Genomic DNA, 17,904 nt, shown 5'->3' with positions numbered 1-17,904 from the left:
TTTAGTCTAATTTTTGCAGTGAACTAACGTTTTATCATTAAAATAGAACACATGCTCTTAATACAATACAACTGCTATCTAGAGACTACTCCGTTATCATCGATGGTGAAAGAGATGTCAAGAGTGTCGCTGATAATATGGACGGTACCAAGAGGAGATTTGGGCACATCACGACCACGCTGGACGCGTTCTAATGATAAAAGCTTTCCATCTTTTTCAGTTATCACAAACCAAGACTCGACCTGAGGCTTGTGGAACATGGGGCAATATACGTGACCTCTAGGGCTTAGCCGGACAGTGTCGTTTTCAACCTTGGGCCTCGGTATCCGCTCCAAAGCACGAATGAATTCTTTTTCAAGTCGTTTGGGTACTCCCAAGGCTTTCGAGTCGCTCTTGGTAACCTCTGATAAGCGCTTGGAGCTCTTCGTGTTCCACAATCCCGGTAGAATTCGTAGCATGTTATCTTCAGGTTCGCATCCCTGCTTCATACATCGCAGAAGGGTTATAACTGTCATAACAGCATCAAAGTACCCTTTTTCGGCACATGTGTCAATCAAAGCTTGGAGAATACGGATTGCTTGATCCAATACAGAGATCGTATCTTGGACATAATCCATAATGGGCATTTCAAGCCGCCGCATTCGCGCCTGAACTAACAAAAATGCTTTTACAAACGAGTATCCCATATGCATTTGTAGTAAGTTTCCGTGGTAAGGTAACTTGAGAGAAAGTTCCTCATTGATCATATCTTCATTGTGACGAACTGAGAGTTCTGTGTATTCTGTTGAAAATGCCAGGCAAAGTAGAGCATCAACTATAGCCAAGTCAGGCTTTATGCGCTCCAAGAACATCCGAATGGTTTTATGGCTCATATAGTAGAAACTCGCGATTTTCAAAAACGGTGTTGGTTGGAACTCTTCCCCTAATAACAGGCAGGAAGATCTTTCCAATTCGATGAGACATTGGTCTACACGCTCAATCATCCACTTGTTGACATCTTGGACGTCATAATATGTTGGATTAGCATGAATTCGACGATACAAAAATGTCCAAGTGAGGAAGTCTAGTGCCTCCTGGCGGGACTTGATGGTTCTTGCACTAATCTCAGCGCCGATATGGTCTTCCATAAACCGATGAAGTGACGATTCTACCGGGAAACCAATGTTCAAGAAGTACTTGTAAAACGCCTTAGTCGATTGTTTCGTGTAAACCATTGCAACTCCAGTGGTGTCAAACGCGGGGCGTCCAGCGCGTCCCATCATCTGCAGCACATCAGTGAGATCCATGTTTTTATATTTTTCGACCTTCGCATCGTAGAATTGCGTGCCCTTGATCACAACCAAATATGCAGGCAGGTTTACACCCCAAGCCAATGTAGATGTTGCTACCAGAATCTGGACCTTTTGTTGTTCAAAAAGTTCGTGACTGATTTTACGATCTTCATCAACCAAGCCTGCATGGTGAATTGCAATACCGAACTGCAGCGATAGAGAAAGTGTTTCATCGCTGACCCTTGCTAAGACCTCTGAAAGCTCTTCATCAGACATGTGTAGGAAGCGGCGAGGATTTTCTTCGTTTCCACACATGTGGATAAAGTCCTGTGCCGTGAGTCTTGTTTGACGTCGTGATGGTACAAAAATAAGAGCTGGTTTAGAAGGTGAATGACGCTTTATCGCCAAAAACGCTGGCTTGTTCATGGACTTCATCAAAGGGCAGAACCCAACATTATCTGGGAAACTTTCGATATACATTTCAAGAGGTACCGGACGAACGGAAGATGGGAAGTTGAACAACCCCGTGTTGTCTTTGACGCCAAGCCAGGATGCCATGTCGCCAGCATTTGCAACAGCCGTCGACATACCTAGAAGCCGTACATGCTTACCAGTCCTAGCTTTGATAAAGTTCATACGACTGACAATCATCTCAAGAATCGCACCTCGATCGCTCGCAAGCAAATGAACCTCGTCCATAACAAGAAGGGAAACGTTTTGAACAAATGTTCTTGTTTGCCAGTTACGACTGATACCATCAAACTTCTCGGGTGTAGTGATGATGATATCGGCTTTACGAATTGCATCTGCTTCAGGGTTTGTGTCACCAGTAAGCTCCACAAGTTTCAGGTTCGCAGCCTGGCAAATGCCCCGTCTCCAGTCTGAAACTCGTTCTTTGACTAGAGCTTTCATAGGGGCGATATAAACAATTTTGCTACCCGGGCGATCTCTAAGTGCTGCCCATATAGCAATTTCGCAAGCGATGGTCTTTCCTGAGCCTGTGGGTGATCCTAGAAGTACACTTGTCTTCTCGTGATAGAGTGTGTGGAAACACATTGTTTGCATGGGGTTGAAAAATTCGAACTTGCGCCGATAATACTGCTCAATTGTTTGATTTTTCAAAGCGGTTACTGGTAGTGGTCTCAGGTTGAGCAGGCGGGTTTGAATTGGATGCGATTCGGGTTTGACCAGATGCTTGAAAGACAGCGCAACAGTGGACTCTGATCCAATCCATGTGTCACTTACAATACGCAGGATCAACTGATTAGGAGCTTTTTCTTTGATGGGGATAGCGAAATCAAATCTTTGAGGAATGTGAACGTTCTTGGAGTCTAGTATTAACTTATCAGTGTGTAGAAGCTCAGCTTCTTCTGTGTCCTCTTGAACCCAGATCCAGAAATACTGTGCTTTTCCATGCATTCTTCCGTCCCAGGAAAAATTGCCCACCAGTTCCACCTCAACCCTCATTACTCGTGTTGTAATTGGCCGTACCTGGCTATCGATAATTGTGACAAGAGGAAACTTATCAACGAGCTGTCCAAGCTTTTTCCCCATGCCCACATTATGAACAAGATCGCCAAGCTCCTTGTTGCTCATGTCTTTCATATCTTCAATATAAGGATTTTTGGCCCTTATTTGCCTTGCAATTGGTTCTTGAAGCTCGAATTGAAGAATGGGGTGTTCGTCTGCCCACATGCGACGGTTTATAGACTTGTCCAAGTCAAGCATCGCCATCGTCATTGCACCCCATCTACGAGAAAGGCATAACAGAAAAAATGCCCGCACGATACGTGTAGAGTTCTGAGCGACGTAATTCATGTCGGAGCCAAGAGACGTCTCTTTTGCAACGATTTGCGAAATATAAGCCTGTATCAGCGCATTAGTTTTACCCTCAGGTGTTTCTACACCCTGTTTAATGGGGAAGTGTGCTTTTTTCTCCATAAGCTCTAATTCTTTGGCTTCTTCTTGGCGGGCCTTGATGCCGTCAAATTCTCCGCTCATCGCTAAAGTCGATAGAACACTAGCCTCAGAAGAACTTGGTTTGATTGCAGTGTTAAACACCTCGACACTTGTGTTCAATAGATAAAAATCACTGGCAATGCGGCCAATGTCCTTAGAAATAAGCATCTCTGACGGATCATCCTCATCAAATACAATCATTTGAACTTCTTGAAGCCTTCTTGCAGCCTCGATAACCAACTTCCTGCAATGTCCAGATAAACGGGGATCATCTTTGATCTCGGCAAGTTTGAGTCCATATGTTTGGGGCGCTTTACGCATTCTCACGTAGAGATATGTATATCCCAACCACTGTATAGCCTCTTGAACGTTGGTAACTGTTCCAAGTGAAATTTCTGCATTCAGGTTATCAGCTAGTTTAGCTTGCAGTCGAGATTCAATCGGAAACTGATGTGTAATTGCCGATAGATAATGATCCAGGCGATCCAGCGTTGATACAAGAATTCCAGTACCGAACTTCTCAAACTGTGGTCTACCAGCACGACCAAAGATCTGAATTACATCCGAAATTCCAAGATCAACAAACCCACCGTGTTTGGCATCGTATACTTGCGTGCCTTTGATGATTACAACGGCTGCCGGAAGGTTGACACCCCAAGCAAGAGTAGCCGTACAGCACAAAACATTAATGGCACCAGACATGAACATTTTTTCCGTCAGATTACGTTCACTTCGACCCATACCAGCGTGATGAATTCCAAAACCAAAATCGAAGAGCTCAGTCATATCCCTATTTTTGAAAGAGGACATATCGCGCTCGAACTTAGATCTTTTATCCTGATCAGGCAAGAATAGCGATAACTCACCTCTATCTTGAGCAATTGCTCTAAACGTGCGCGCAGTTTTTGCTGTGTCTTTTCGCGAGTGTACGAATACCATCACTTGGAAACCCTTCTCAACATTCTCCAGCAAGCTATCATATGCAACTTGGTCAATGTTTTCAAGTGCTTGTTTTGAACCCACCTTTCCACGAACTCCAATAAACTCTTGTTGTAAAGGACAAGGGCGAAACGAGTTGTCGAAGAAGAATAAGCCCTGCTGTGGGTTAACTTTCAAAAACTCTGCAACATCAACGAAGTTTGGTAAGGTTGCAGATAATCCTACGATTCTAATCATTGATTGACTTGATTCGACTTGGCGAAGAGTTCTTGCAACAAGAGATTCGATTACTGCGCCGCGATCCTCATGGAGCAAATGCACCTCGTCAATGATGAGCAGCTTGATCTTTGTTGTTAATCCTGTGTCATCGTGTGGCTTTCTGGTCACTACATCCCATTTCTCTGGTGTTGTCACGATGATTTGAGTATCGTTAATCTCAGCACGGGTTAACTGCATATCACCAGTGAGCTCTCTGACCTTGATTCGCAGCCAAGCTAACCTGCTACCCATTTTCTCCACAATTTCTGCGGCAAGAGCTTTAAGTGGTGCGACATATACAATTTTGAAGTTGTCGTAATCGACATTCCAGAATCCATCCTCCAGGACACTGTGCTGCTTGATGATGCTGAGAATAGTGATCAATGCGACATCTGTTTTGCCTGCGCCAGTGGGGGCACAAATTAGCATATTTTCATTTGTATCGTATCCAATTGGATACACGAGAGATTGCATTTTGTTAAGTGTCTCGTATTTTGAAAATGTAATTTTGCAGAGATCATCCAGCTCCGAAATTTGAATCAATCGCTTTGGGTGGAATGATGTATCTGGTTTCGGGTAGGGAATGGTAACCTTCTCGTATGTAGCGTAGTTCACTCGTTCGGTTCCTTCAGGTAGTGCATATTTATGTCCAAACATACTGACACTGCTGCCAATTTGATGCTTTCGGAATACATGAGGGTATTGTGGATCGACATGTGCCATTTGCAAATTTGCATTGCGTTCTGCTCGGAACCTTTGATTCTCGCGGATTTGTAGCTCCCTTTGCGTTTTTGAAAGACTGATTTGAGAGTGGGTGTGCAATCTCTGTCTCAGCTCTTCTCTTCGAGACAATATACTGCTGATGAAGTCCAGATGGTCGAAGCCTATAACGTCCACGAGAAGAGACTGGAGCTCCTCGTTACCATTATCGGATTTAATTAGGTCAATGATAACTGTCTTGAGTTCTTCCTTCGGCAGACCCGCATTTGCCGCTCGTTCGCACTGTTCTTCCAACCACCTCAAGTCCTGCTCGTCATCTTCCGATTCAGATTCAGACCACGACTCCTCGCTTTCGATATAGAAGGGGTCATTATCGATTTGAATATCTAGAATGGTTGGTTTTTCTTTAGGCCTGAAGCTCTCCAGCTCTTTCAAGAATCTGTCCATTGGTAAGCTGGAAAATCGTGGTTCTGCGATCGATTATCACCCATTGGACTGAATTGGTTAACATCGGATTGCGTTTTATTCAGTATTGTGGCCCTTTTGGATTTGTTTTTGCAGTTTTACTTTGCGATTTGGAAGTTTCCCTGTAATATTTACAGCCTTGCCTCACGGAGGTACGTAATGTAATTAGTGATCGTATCTGTTAAATAGCTAAGACAGTAGAGACTCTACTTTCTCGACATTTTGGCCAGTGGTTTCAATTGCCTGATGTAATTTAGGTTCCAACGCATCAAGAGTGCTTATCCAGCGATCAATATCGATCTTCATACTCTCCAGAGTGGCATCAATATCCTTCATCGTCGATCTGCAATACGAAGCATCAGCATGTAGGACCTGCAGACTCTCTAGTCGAGAAATCACCTTGGGTAGAGACTTAATTACCGGATCAAGGGAAACCAAAGTGTCATAAATACGAGCGATTTTGTCATTAACAGGTGTCTTCTTGACAAACTCAGCCAGCTTCTGCAAATTCAATAACGCAGACTCCAGCTGCGATTCGTTGCTACTCAACAAATCCAGTTTCTCTTGAGCGCTTTTCACAGCCGTGGCAAGGGGTACAGGAAAAGAAGATACACCAACACTAGCTTCAACATCAGAAATTCGTGCCTCCAATCGAGCAATTCGATCATAGGCCTGTGGGGAAAGAGGCAATACCGTCGTCCCGGGCAGCTGCTCGACCCGGGTCTGACTATCAGACGCAGATCCTGCAGGACTTGAGAGGGGAGAGAGTGGAGAAGGTTGAGAAGCGGATGCGAGGCCACTGAGCTGTTTTGCTAGATCATTCAAACGTGAGTCTGAGTGTTCAAGCCGTAAGTATTCAATTTGAGACTGTATATCGGCGATTTTAGCGTCGAGTCCAGCTCCGCCTGAAAAATCACGTACTGTGACGAACGCCTCGAACGCATCCTCACGAGATACCACAGTTCTATCCAAGGAATCAGAATCTACTTCTATAGATTCAACGCCCAAATCATCATCCACTCCATCCGGTACATCCGGCGTCTCATAAACAACAACTTCATCACCGTGCAGGGTAGTCATTTGCACATGACAAAGATTGCAGGGGAAGCCGTGTTAGCCACGCGGGCTGCTCGTTATTTGGCCAACATAGAGAGGTCTAACAAGCAAATCAATGCGCTGGTGTCACTCTATCCGGCCGAAAAAGTTCAGAAGTATGCGGAAGAGACCGGCGATCCGCTGGTAATCGCAATCAAAGATAATTTTTCAACCGCGGACCTGCCAACAACATGCTCGTCTGAAATGTTGAGAAACTACAAGAGCCCATACGAAAGCAGTGTTGTTACGCTCCTTAAGGATGAGGGATTCAACCTGATCGGAAAGGCAAACATGGATGAGTTTGCAATGGGCACTAATAACACCTTTTCATGCTTTGGCCCTACACTCAACCCCTTATACGAAGAACCCACTAGCCCAGGTGGATCTTCTGGCGGGTCTGCCGCGGCTGTCGCTGCAGAATTCTGTGATGTTGCCTTGGGTACAGACACCGGTGGATCTGTACGTTTACCTGCTGCCTACTGCTCCGTGTATGGCTTTAAACCTTCGTACGGCTTGATCTCCCGTTACGGAGTAGTGAGCTACGCCCAGAGTTTAGACACAGTTGGAATACTTGCTCGTGAGGTCAAACATATTGCTCGAGTGTTCCATGTGCTAAATCAATACGACCAACGTGATCCCACGAGTTTGTGTCCCGAGCTGAGGCAAACATTGGGCAGCCGGCAGAAAAAAGAAGCAAAAGGTCTTCGAATTGGAATCTTATCGCAGGCAATTCTTGAAATGTCGCCTGAAATCAAAAAGGCCTGGGCTGGTGTTCTTGAAGACTTGCAAGATCAGGGACACACCATTCACACAGTCAGCGTGCCGACCATGAAGTATGCTTTGCCAACATATTTCATGGTCTCTCCAGCAGAGGCATCATCAAATCTTGCACGATATGACGGAATTCGGTACGGTACCCGTGCAGAGACCGACCGCGACTCCCACGACACACTTTATGCACCTACTCGTACGGAAGGATTTGGCCCTGAGGTTCAACGCCGCTTATTGCTTGGTACCTTTAATTTGAGTGCTGGTGCATTCGAAGGCCATTTCAAAAAGGCATTGATGGTTCGTAGGATTATCAGAGATGAATTCAATGCTCTGTTTGCTTCCAAAAACGTTCTTGTTGAGGAGGACTACGAGACCGGAGACATTGATGTTCTTGTTCATCCTACTGCTTTGACTCCTCCTCCATCCCTTGATAAGATCAACCATGGTGACCCCATCGAGCACTACACAAACGATGTACTCACAGTGCCCGCTAATCTGGCAGGGTTGCCCGCTATTTCAGTTCCTCGTGGCAAGGGAGCTGGTATGCAAGTATGGGGTCAATACGGAGACGACGAGCTTGTTTTGAGTGTTGCAGCTCAAATCAGCAAACAATAAAAAGTGCAGTGTATATATATCCAACACTATTGATAATTACGGCAAGTAAAGACCTTTTGTTAAATTGAGTTGAGACTCTAGTTCGTTGAGCATATTATCCCTGTTCCACTCAGCATGGTGACGCCAGGCGACGTCTGCGAGAGCTGCAAAGACGCTTTCAAGCTGCTCAAGATTCCAAGACTGTGCACAAGAACACAGGTCTTCGAAAAAATGCGACAGCCGATCGGTATTCAGCTCAAATGGTCGGCGCTCAAAAGGTGTTGTTAAGGTTGGGCCATCCACAACGAACATTTCTGGTTCAGCGTTTGGCTTCTCAACAGAAACTGATTCATTCGGAGCTCCCTGTGCCGTGTCGACATGATTTGATGTTTCGTCCGCCTCAGACGCCTCGACAGCCTTAGGTTCAACAGCCTTAGATTCAACAACCTCAGCCTCTACGGCCTCAGTCTCAACAACCCCAGGCTGGACAACCGCAGTATTCACAACCTCAGCCTCGACAAGCTCAGATGCCTCTGCTTCGCTCGCATCCTCAAGAGGTCGTGCAGGATTGAGCGGTTGATCATACGCCTGAGGCGCGTCCTCGACCATCCTATCAGGGTCGTCATGCATACTGTTGGTCTCATTTTCATTCGTCGAATTTGCAATCCTTTCGGCCCCTATTTCGACGGGTTGGGTAGTCTCAATGCTTCCGTTCAACGAGGAGGTTTCAGCTAATGCCTTCAGCTGTCTTCGAGCCATTTTTTGACGTAGATCGCGGCAGGCTTGCAAGAACGCAACGTCATTGATATCGTCAATAGCGACTTGAGCATTCGCAACCATCTCGGATGATTTGTGGGCTCGATCACGGTCGTCTGCTGTGACCGAGTCTATATGAATTAGTTCAAGATCATCCAAAAACTGTCGCGGCTCGCAATAATAACCGTTCCATAATCGGTCTTCGACTGTATCCAGATCCATATTGTGATACTTTTTTCCCATACTGACGTGGAGGACCATGTCATCATCAGTCAAGATATAGTCACGTTCACTCGTTGGGTCTGGTTCTTCAAATAAGTGCGCCAAATAAATATCATCGATGACGGGCTTGCGGAACCGCCTATAGCGGTTTTTAAAGCCATCCAAAATTGCACCTAGCTTGACTTTGAGTTGGCTGAGCGTCTTCAAGTCCTTTTTGCTCAAAGTGTCGGTGGGTTCTGTTTCTTTACTCTCCTGCTCGGAAACGTGTTCTTTCTCTGTAGGAGCAATCGGTAACGGTTCGAGTGCTCTTTTAGGGCAGTTTTCGAGTTCCAATGTCTCGATGGGAGAGCTTTCAATGTAGCCACGCAAAAGGCCAAAGAAGTTATGGATGGCTTTCGTAGAGCGGTCGAGGGAAATTGTAGCATGGGAGGTACTAGCGACCCCGAAAAATTGAACAACACGGGGGTCCAGGTCGGAAATCGGTTCATTAGCAATGCCGACAACCAACACCTTATCAGTGGGAAGAATTTCGCGCAAAATACTGAACAAAGTGGCCTGGAGCTGAGGGCTCGTTAAAGATAAAAGAAGTTCAATAGAAGGGATCAACAGCATAGCGGGGCTACGACGCCTAGCCTCGCTTAGCATATGGACCAGAGATGCTTCGGGCGTACGCATCGAGTCGCCAAATAATGCAGCAAAGTCCAACACCTGGCTAAAAACACCTTCCATGGCATGCGAAATAGCAGACATCAAATACTCCTGACCAGAGCCAGACGAGCCATGTATAAGTAGTCTGGGTCGGTGTACACGAGCCGCCCGAAGCTCTTCCAGCTGTTGCTGGCGATCGAAGCCACCGCTGATATAGCTATCATCAAACATCGCTGCCTCCAGAGCAGTCATATTCTTGGGTTTGGGCAATAGCAGGTCCAGCTTCTGCTTGATGCCGTCCATTGTACTGCCAAGTAAATGTGAGATACGAGGCGGCAGAGGTGCGGCTATATTACCGGTCTGCCTAGCAGAAGATGCAACTATGCGCTCAAGTGATTTCAGAAAGTCTCGTGGCTCCACGACCACAGATTCCGGATCAACAACGAGCTTTCGCTTAGACATCCAAATTTGAGGATATCGTCTTTGGATTGCTGCAAGAGCAGCTTCAGTGCAAAGAGCTCTCAGGTCGGCACCCCCATAGCCTTTAGTTAATTCAGCCACATGGTTCACGAATTCAGACTTGAGAGGCGGGGTCCATTTGCGAGTGTGAATTTTAAGAATCTGTCTTCTGGCTTCTAAATTGGGGAGCGGGAAGTAAAATTCACGATCGAAACGACCAGGTCGCCGGAGAGCAGGGTCGACGCTATCGGGTCTATTTGTAGCGCCAATAACAACGACTTGGCCACGGTTGTCCATACCATCCATCAATGCAAGCAACGTCGAGACAATCGACGCATGAATTTGCTCCTGCTTTGACGAGCGAACTGGAGCCAGGCCATCAATTTCATCAAAGAAAATGATACTCGGCTGCTTTGCTTTTGCTTCTTCAAATAGAAGCCTTAACTGGCGTTCAGCCTCACCAATCCACTTCGATAAGCAGTCTGCACCTTTGCGCATGAAAAATGTGATTTTTTTACCTTCATGGCTAGCACTGGCGGCCAGAGCTCGGGCCATTAAGGTCTTACCAGTACCAGGAGGACCATGGAAGAGGACTCCACGCGGGGGTGTGATACCGAACCTTTTATAAATGTCGGGATACATCAATGGTAGCGAGACCATTTCTTTGAGTTTGTCGATGTAATCATCCAGACCACCTACTGCTGTAAAGTCAATATTAGTGTCAATTCCCAGAGGATCAGCATCGGCATTGACCATGGGCCCATTCACACCAATGACATCGGCAGTAACAGATTGGTCCACTGCGGCGGGCTCGTCTATAATATTTTGGAGATAGTCCTTTTTCGGGTTGATTAGTGAAAGCACGTCGGCACCACCAAATGGCCCTTGGACATTGAATAGGCGTCTGATAGGACCTTTCGAAGCACTCTTACCGCCAGCCGATTTCTCTGTGCGTTGCTGAGATTTGACGATATCGTCAAGCGTCGGTGGTGGGCGAATTTCGTAATTGATAGGCTGACGTTCTCTTAATTCACGATGAACGGGCGATGGAGATCTCAGCTCGTCTAGTTCGTCTTGAATGCTCATTCCGAAATCATTATCATCTTCTGAATCTGATCCACGGGCACGTCTTAGTGAGCGCTGTGTAGGCCTCCATTGTTGGCGTTGGCGTTTCCTAGGACGGCCTCTTCTGCGTTGACTATACCTCGTTCTTCGTCTCCGAACCACATTATCATCAGAATCAACAACGAAGCCATCGTCTGATTGAGTGAACTCTTCAGATTCTACCGCGGAGAGCTCAGTTTCCGAAGAACTCACATGGTACTCATCATCTTCGTCTTGTTGCTTTAGTCTTTGAAGTCGCGTTCTACCCACCTGAAGTTTGACAGGAAACTTTTGGTCGTCTTCATTGTATTCCTCACCATCGCTTTCTTTCTTGGGACTTTGAACGCCGTTCTCACCTGTCTCGTCGAGGTGATCTACATAACTGACATTGCGACGAGACCGGGTCGAGCGAGTAGTTTGAGGTGATTCGATCTTTTCTTCTACTTCCGAGACATCACTTTCATCACTGTCCAAGTGCAGCCGACGCTTTGGAGCCATTTAAATAGAGTATGTGGCAAAATCAATTGGGGGCACGCACAACAAAGGCCCGTTACGATGACTAGCCGCGTCACGTGAACCTGGTACTTGAGATGGAAACTAGCCAGCTGACAAAGGGAGATCGACGTGCCTCTTTGTTGGGACAATATGGCAGATTCCTGTTACCGCACCGAAAATGGAGCGTACGCTTATCTAGCAATACGGCGCGCCAAGGATCGTGCCAAAATAGAGGGCAACCACAACACCGCGTGAGACGGAGACCACTGACTTTGAGCAGGCAGATAATCCGTCGAAGCGAGTCGAACCATAGATTAAATAAATAGGGCGCGAAACGTCATCGGAAATCCATAACAACAGTTCGTGTCTATGGCTTCCTGGTGGCAAGTAAAATGTGAAGAGTGTGGTGACACACCATTTAAGACCGGCGGCCGCGGACCTTACCAGTGCCCCTATTTACTTTTGCATGCTTTCGACAGATTCGAATATATGGAGCTACGGCAAAGATTTTAGCCATACTGAATTCCATGTTACGAATAAAAACCAACCCATACTATAGCTTGATTGGCTGTTCCTCATCTTGTAGTTTCGAAGCTCTAAACTCAGCTTGGGTCTCGCAGATTACGCACGCTTTGCCCCATGCATCGAATCGTGGTATTCTCGGAAGGCGGGAAGATACTATGGTCTAAAGAGACTGAAGGCGGGGAAAGTATTCCAAACTCAGTTATCAACGCTTTGATTGCCAAAGAATTCATCGAAGGCTCCAAAGTTAGCACTATTGATGGCTATACAGTGAAAGTCGCTAGAGACCACCAGCTGGGGATTTCAACTGCCTTGATCCACCCTTCTATCATTCAAGTTGCACACGCGGATTCGATTTGCAAAGATTTAACCAAAGTTTTCACGTCCGTTAATGAGGACTCGCTCCGGGGCAACCCTGGAATTCTTGCGCCAGCAGATCTCGACCTCGAGAAGTTCACTGCTTTGGCAAGAGTGAGATTGCAAGATATTGTCAACGAATCAACACCGGTTCCCGAGACTGAAGCAGAAAACACGGTAACAGAAGGGCCAAAGAGGTCAGAATTGCCCGCTCAAACTAAGCAGACAGCGGCAGCCAAGGCGGCAGCAGCAGCCAAGAAAATGCAAAAGAAGAAAAAGCAGCAGCGCAAATGGGATGGATCAGAAGACCATGACGGCCCACTCGATTATTCTGAACCGGCGGACGAAAGCACCGCCTCCGTTTATCAAGAAGATGTTGATCTAGACTACGGAATGCAGTCCAAAGACGGGTTTGTGGTGAAGGAATTGACAGATGAACTTAACAACATTCTCCGCGAGGACAAATCCAAGAATAGCAGCAAGGCTGATTCCTTCTCGTTCCTCCGCAACATTGTCGGTGGTAAGAAGCTTAGCGAGAAAGACCTCGGTAAGACTCTGTCTGCCATGGAAGACCATCTTGTCAATAAAAATGTTGCCAAAGAGGTTGCAACTTTAATTTGTGGAGAAATTCGCAAGGATCTGGTTGGTAGAACTACGGACAGCTGGACTTCTGTAAACGCAACCGTCCGAAAAAGTTTGGCCCGAACTCTCCAAAAAATCCTCACTCCTACAACGTCTGTCGATTTGTTATTACAGGTGAAACGGTCCAAGCAACAAGGTGGACGACCCTACGTTATCAGTGTTGTTGGTGTCAACGGTGTGGGCAAGTCTACGAATCTCGGCAAAATCGCGTTCTGGCTTTTGCAAAACAAGATGAAAGTGCTCGTAGCTGCTTGTGACACTTTTAGAAGTGGTGCAGTTGAGCAGCTTAAGGTGCATGTTGACCGCCTGCGTCAACTCACAGAGCGTCAGAATGCGGGCGAGGTTGAGCTGTTCTCCCAGGGCTATGGCAAAGATGCTGCAGTAATTGCCCAAAAAGCCGTCGAATATGGCCAGTCTCATGACTTCGATGTAGTCCTTATTGACACTGCCGGCCGGCGTCACAACGATGAACGTCTCATGTCTTCACTTGAAAAATTCGGCAAGCTGGCAAACCCAGACAAAATCATTATGGTGGGTGAAGCACTAGTCGGAACAGACAGTGTTGCACAGGCAAAGAACTTTGACTCTGCCTTCGGTGCACAACGTCACATCGACTTTTTCCTTATTTCAAAGTGTGACACTGTTGGTGACATGCTCGGTACATTGGTAAATATGACCTACACCACCAAAATTCCTGTTTTGTTTGTTGGTGTTGGTCAAAATTACACCGATTTGCGTACTCTTTCCGTGGATTGGGCAGTGAATTTGCTGTTGGAATAAATTTGCAAGAGGGCATACTACTATATACTTTGGTTATGAAGTGAGTGAAGAGTAATTAAAAGAATGAGGGTTGTAAAAGAAAATCCGGGTATGTAATTCTCGCGGGTCCTCAAATGTGAATGTGATTTTTCGATGGGGCAGGGAAAAAATAATAGGTGGTTGGTTTTTGGAAACAAAAGGCAAACGACCGTTGCGTCAGAAATGGGGAGTTTCTCACTGTTTCGAGTTGAAGAAATCCAGGTTCTTAGGCAAAGACGTTCTCAGTGAATTGACCAATAACATTACCGCGAGGCGAGTACTCACAGACCAAGAAGGGACCCATGCCGCAGTCAGTCTGGGCACAGCCAACCTTGGTAGTGCCCTTCCAAACCATCTGGGTGAAGTGGCCGGTGCTAGCACTGAACTGACCAGCAGCATAGTTGTACTGGCTGTTCTCGTCGTACCAGGCCTCAAGGGCACCGGTGGTGGTGCCGTAACCCATGGCGATGTTCTCACCGTAAGGACCACCAGAGTGCTTGAACTGGCAGTTGTCACCAGCAAGGTAGTTGCTGGCAAAGCTAGCAAGCTCATCGTCCCACTCGACGGCACCAACACCGTGCTCGGCACGAACCTTGTTATGGTAGTCGACAATGGTCTGAGCGAAGGAGTCGAGGTTGGAGTCGGAGGAGTCGGCAGCGCTTGAGGTAGCAGGAGCGGGTGCAGCAGTCGAAGTGGTCTTAGCGCTAGACTCAGCAGCTGGAACGTACTGGTAGGCGACAGGAGTCACAACGGGAGCGGCGGCGGCCTCGGTTGTGGTAACGGCGGCAGGCGCGTTGGTCACAGGAGCAGCCTCGACCGTAGTGGGAGAGGCGATAGGGGGGACACCAACAACGTTTCCGTCAGAGTCGACGGTAACGTAGAAAGTCTGATGAACGGTCTCGTAGATGGCAACCGCGTTAACGAGGGCGGGAGCCGAAAGAATGGAAAGAAGGAGGGTTTTGGTGTTCATTGTAAAGATGGTGGTGTTGTGTGGTGTCACGAAAGAAAGCTAAGGAGTGGATTTCTTCGTTCGAATATGTCTAGGACGCGATCAGGCCGGCTCTTTATTATAGGTCTCGAGAGGTAGAAAGAAAACACTCTAGCAGTGTTCCCACTTTAAGCGGACCGCTGCAGGGTTTTACCTCCTGCAGAACCTCCTCACTACATGCAGCAAGGTACAAAGGGTGTGGGTTCGTGTGCACATACCACTGAGTGACCTGGTTCTAACATGAAATATGTAACCGTGAGACTAATATGGTGCAAGAACGCGAAAAAGTCTTAAAATTTCCTACTTTTTCCCGCTTGTTACGGCGATAGGGACCTCTGCACACCGAAGGTGGGATAAGAGGGGGTTGTGCAGTGCCTTTGTCAGGCTGTGCAGGAAAGTCTGAAACCTTGCCCGATAGCCAGTGCACAGAGGTGGGTTTGTTGATATTGTTCCATCTTCAGGAGTGTTCCATGGTTCTCCGAGAATCATGCAGGATATCGTACTTGTGCTTTGTTGCTTTAAGGAATTACATAGTTCTCGTAGATACCTGGCTCACACCTATAATATTATGGCCCCCTTATTCTTGTGATTGAGGTTTAGAACTGTTCGTAGGGAGGGGTGCTGGCCCCCTACATGCAGAAAGGATCTGTTTGTCATCGCTCACTGCTGAAAAGATCAAACCGTGTAAGCGGAACCTCTCCGAACAGAGATGTGTACATGCCTTGCATGGCTATTTACTTGCATAGCTTGCCGTTGCTCACTGTACCGATGTAAACATAGGCCCATTATGTGTTAGGGGCCACTTTACTTAACTAAAATGAGTTTGTGTAAACACGCTGTGCGTGAGGGATTTCAATAGGTCGAGATTTTTCTTCGACTGATGTTGCTCATCTGCGACGCCGAACGCTTCATACGTTTCAGAATATTTTGCTTGACGATTAGCTTTCTATGGGAGTCAATGCAATCGCAGTGAAAATGTTGTTACGCAGTTTTCGTGTGTCCTTTGTTCCTTGTTAAAATGACGCTAGCTCATGCACCCACTGCTTGCTGAATTCTTTAGCACTCGCGGACTAAATCAAGACTTCATTAAAATGTATATAGAAGACAGATCTATGAGTTTCACATACACAACCAATATCCTACGAAAAATACAGAGGAAAACTCAGACCCGCCTGATCAAGCTCGATCAATGCTGGTAACCGATCTATCGGTGAATTGTTTTTTCAATTCCCAATTCGGTAAATCGTGAAAATGATCAAAACCTTGACTTTCCCGCTACACCAAATGAAATGAAGTAGGGTAAACAACAATATATCGCTTTGATTCCGTATATCTGACCGCCTAGTTTCAACGAGGCGGATTTCATCAACTCGTTGCCATGGTAACAAATAGGCCTTGTTCCTGCTGACTGTGCGGGGTCTGCACCTCGGAGGGAAACCTCTACGAGACCGTCTGCGTAATGCACGTTAATTGTATGCAATGTGAATGGCCCTCATCAGCATAGCCCCACCTTCCAGGCTTCCGCACGGCTTCCTGAACAACTGATATCAAATAAATACGAAGCTTAAACAGCATGACTTCAATACTGGCTACTTTCTAATTGACGCAGCGGCTCATATTTGCTCCAAATTGCAATTGATCTATTTCGATAATGAAATTTCACTGTTGGAACCGATGCGGACCCCACCCTTATCGGCCCAGCTAACTGGGTTGCAAAGTGATGTTGCCATATTATGGAGAAACCACACGTTTCGAAATAAACCAGGATGACAATAGGCTTGGCTACGCCTATCGAAAATCAAGCCTGTGACCTGTACCACTATTTACTGTGGGCAAACAATAATCTAGAGAATTGAAACTTAAAGGCCGAGTTGATTGGGCTTCGGATCAAAACATAAAGATCGAACTTTCAAATGTCACGAGTAGTTACTTGAGGGCTTATTCGAGAGAACTATTTTTCGATAGCCATATGCTCACCGTCAATTCTACACTACAGGACCGGTGGTCACTGGGGACATAAGAATTGGCTCCTACAAGAACAAAGAAGACTTTAATCCTCCAAAACACCAAAGTGTAACGGTTGATAGTTCATGAAGAGAAGATCTTGAACTCAATAGCGATGTCGGCAACCCTAAGTCACGGGAAGAACGATAAAGAAGCAAGAAGGGCTCCAGCATTCACTAATTACAATAAAAAACGAAGCAAAGGCAAGTCGCATCTATAATTACGACGTGAATATTAGGCTGTAGGAATTAGAGTTCGTGACAGGTGCAGCAGAGCACGGGCATTAGCGCAGGCATGAACAGGTTAGTCCAATCGAATCCAGCATGGAATATAAGCAAGCCCCCGGCTTTTTATATCGGTCAAAGGCTGAGAACGTACTTGGTTTCGAGTGTTCAGCTGTTGGAGTGGAACCTTGCAGCTCGAATTAGGTCGATCAAAGTACACGCGTGTCGGAATGCATAACACCAGGCCGCATGCAGGAGAGCGAAGTCCGCTAACAGCCGATGCGACAGTAGCGAGATCCAGCTCTAGGGCCCAAACCTAAACAATTTGTCGAATTATAGGCCAACTATGTCCACCTGCATACCAAAGGGATGCTCTTCGTTGCACTTGGCAAAGGCTGCTTCGCCTTGGTCTGACCATTTCAGTCCTGCTGAACGAACTAGTTGCTTTGCACAGGATTCTTCGAAAGCAACCTTTTTGCAGAGACAGGCGCTATGCCAGATTGTCTCGAAGTTTACAGAGCATGCTCCTAAACTTCCAGTTGCCAAGCAGCCGGAGTCCTGCATCTGCTACCTGAGACACTTGAAGCGGCATTCCACCGTTTGAGTACATTCC

At 46.6% G+C, this 17,904-nt stretch overlaps 6 protein-coding genes across 6 annotated transcripts; 2 read left to right on the top strand and 4 right to left on the bottom strand.

Annotated features, from left to right (window-relative positions):
- Window positions 1-74: 74 nt before the first annotated feature.
- B9G98_03668 (Antiviral helicase SLH1) lies at window positions 75-5,594 on the bottom strand (the record flags this gene model as incomplete). The annotated part of the gene is made up of 1 exon (XM_024810225.1): window positions 75-5,594. One exon carries the CDS (start codon window positions 5,592-5,594, stop codon window positions 75-77), a length of 5,520 nt encoding a protein of 1,839 aa, XP_024665993.1.
- Window positions 5,595-5,748: 154 nt separating this feature from the next.
- Window positions 5,749-6,692, bottom strand: B9G98_03667 (Dynactin subunit 2; the record flags this gene model as incomplete). The annotated part of the gene is made up of 1 exon (XM_024810224.1): window positions 5,749-6,692. The coding sequence occupies one exon, from the start codon at window positions 6,690-6,692 to the stop codon at window positions 5,802-5,804; it is 891 nt and encodes a 296-aa protein (XP_024665992.1). The 3' UTR covers window positions 5,749-5,801.
- Window positions 6,693-6,911: 219 nt separating this feature from the next.
- B9G98_03666 (Glutamyl-tRNA(Gln) amidotransferase subunit A, mitochondrial) lies at window positions 6,912-8,093 on the top strand (the record flags this gene model as incomplete). The annotated part of the gene is made up of 1 exon (XM_024810223.1): window positions 6,912-8,093. The coding sequence occupies one exon, from the start codon at window positions 6,912-6,914 to the stop codon at window positions 8,091-8,093; it is 1,182 nt and encodes a 393-aa protein (XP_024665991.1).
- Window positions 8,094-8,129: 36 nt separating this feature from the next.
- Window positions 8,130-11,759, bottom strand: B9G98_03665 (Tat-binding 7; the record flags this gene model as incomplete). The annotated part of the gene is made up of 1 exon (XM_024810222.1): window positions 8,130-11,759. The coding sequence occupies one exon, from the start codon at window positions 11,757-11,759 to the stop codon at window positions 8,130-8,132; it is 3,630 nt and encodes a 1,209-aa protein (XP_024665990.1).
- Window positions 11,760-12,395: 636 nt separating this feature from the next.
- B9G98_03664 (Signal recognition particle receptor subunit alpha) lies at window positions 12,396-14,057 on the top strand (the record flags this gene model as incomplete). The annotated part of the gene is made up of 1 exon (XM_024810221.1): window positions 12,396-14,057. One exon carries the CDS (start codon window positions 12,396-12,398, stop codon window positions 14,055-14,057), a length of 1,662 nt encoding a protein of 553 aa, XP_024665989.1.
- A 244-nt stretch (window positions 14,058-14,301) lies between these two features.
- Window positions 14,302-15,045, bottom strand: B9G98_03663 (Protein PRY2; the record flags this gene model as incomplete). Its single annotated transcript, XM_024810220.1, has 1 exon — window positions 14,302-15,045. One exon carries the CDS (start codon window positions 15,043-15,045, stop codon window positions 14,302-14,304), a length of 744 nt encoding a protein of 247 aa, XP_024665988.1.
- Between the last annotated feature and the right edge of the window lie 2,859 nt (window positions 15,046-17,904).

This window comes from Wickerhamiella sorbophila, assembly GCF_002251995.1.
Source record: "Wickerhamiella sorbophila strain DS02 chromosome Unknown contig2, whole genome shotgun sequence".
Classification (NCBI taxonomy): Eukaryota; Fungi; Ascomycota; class Dipodascomycetes; order Dipodascales; family Trichomonascaceae; genus Wickerhamiella; species Wickerhamiella sorbophila.
The sequence above is the reverse complement of the archived record's forward strand: the minus strand, read 5'-3'. Positions and strand labels throughout refer to the sequence as shown.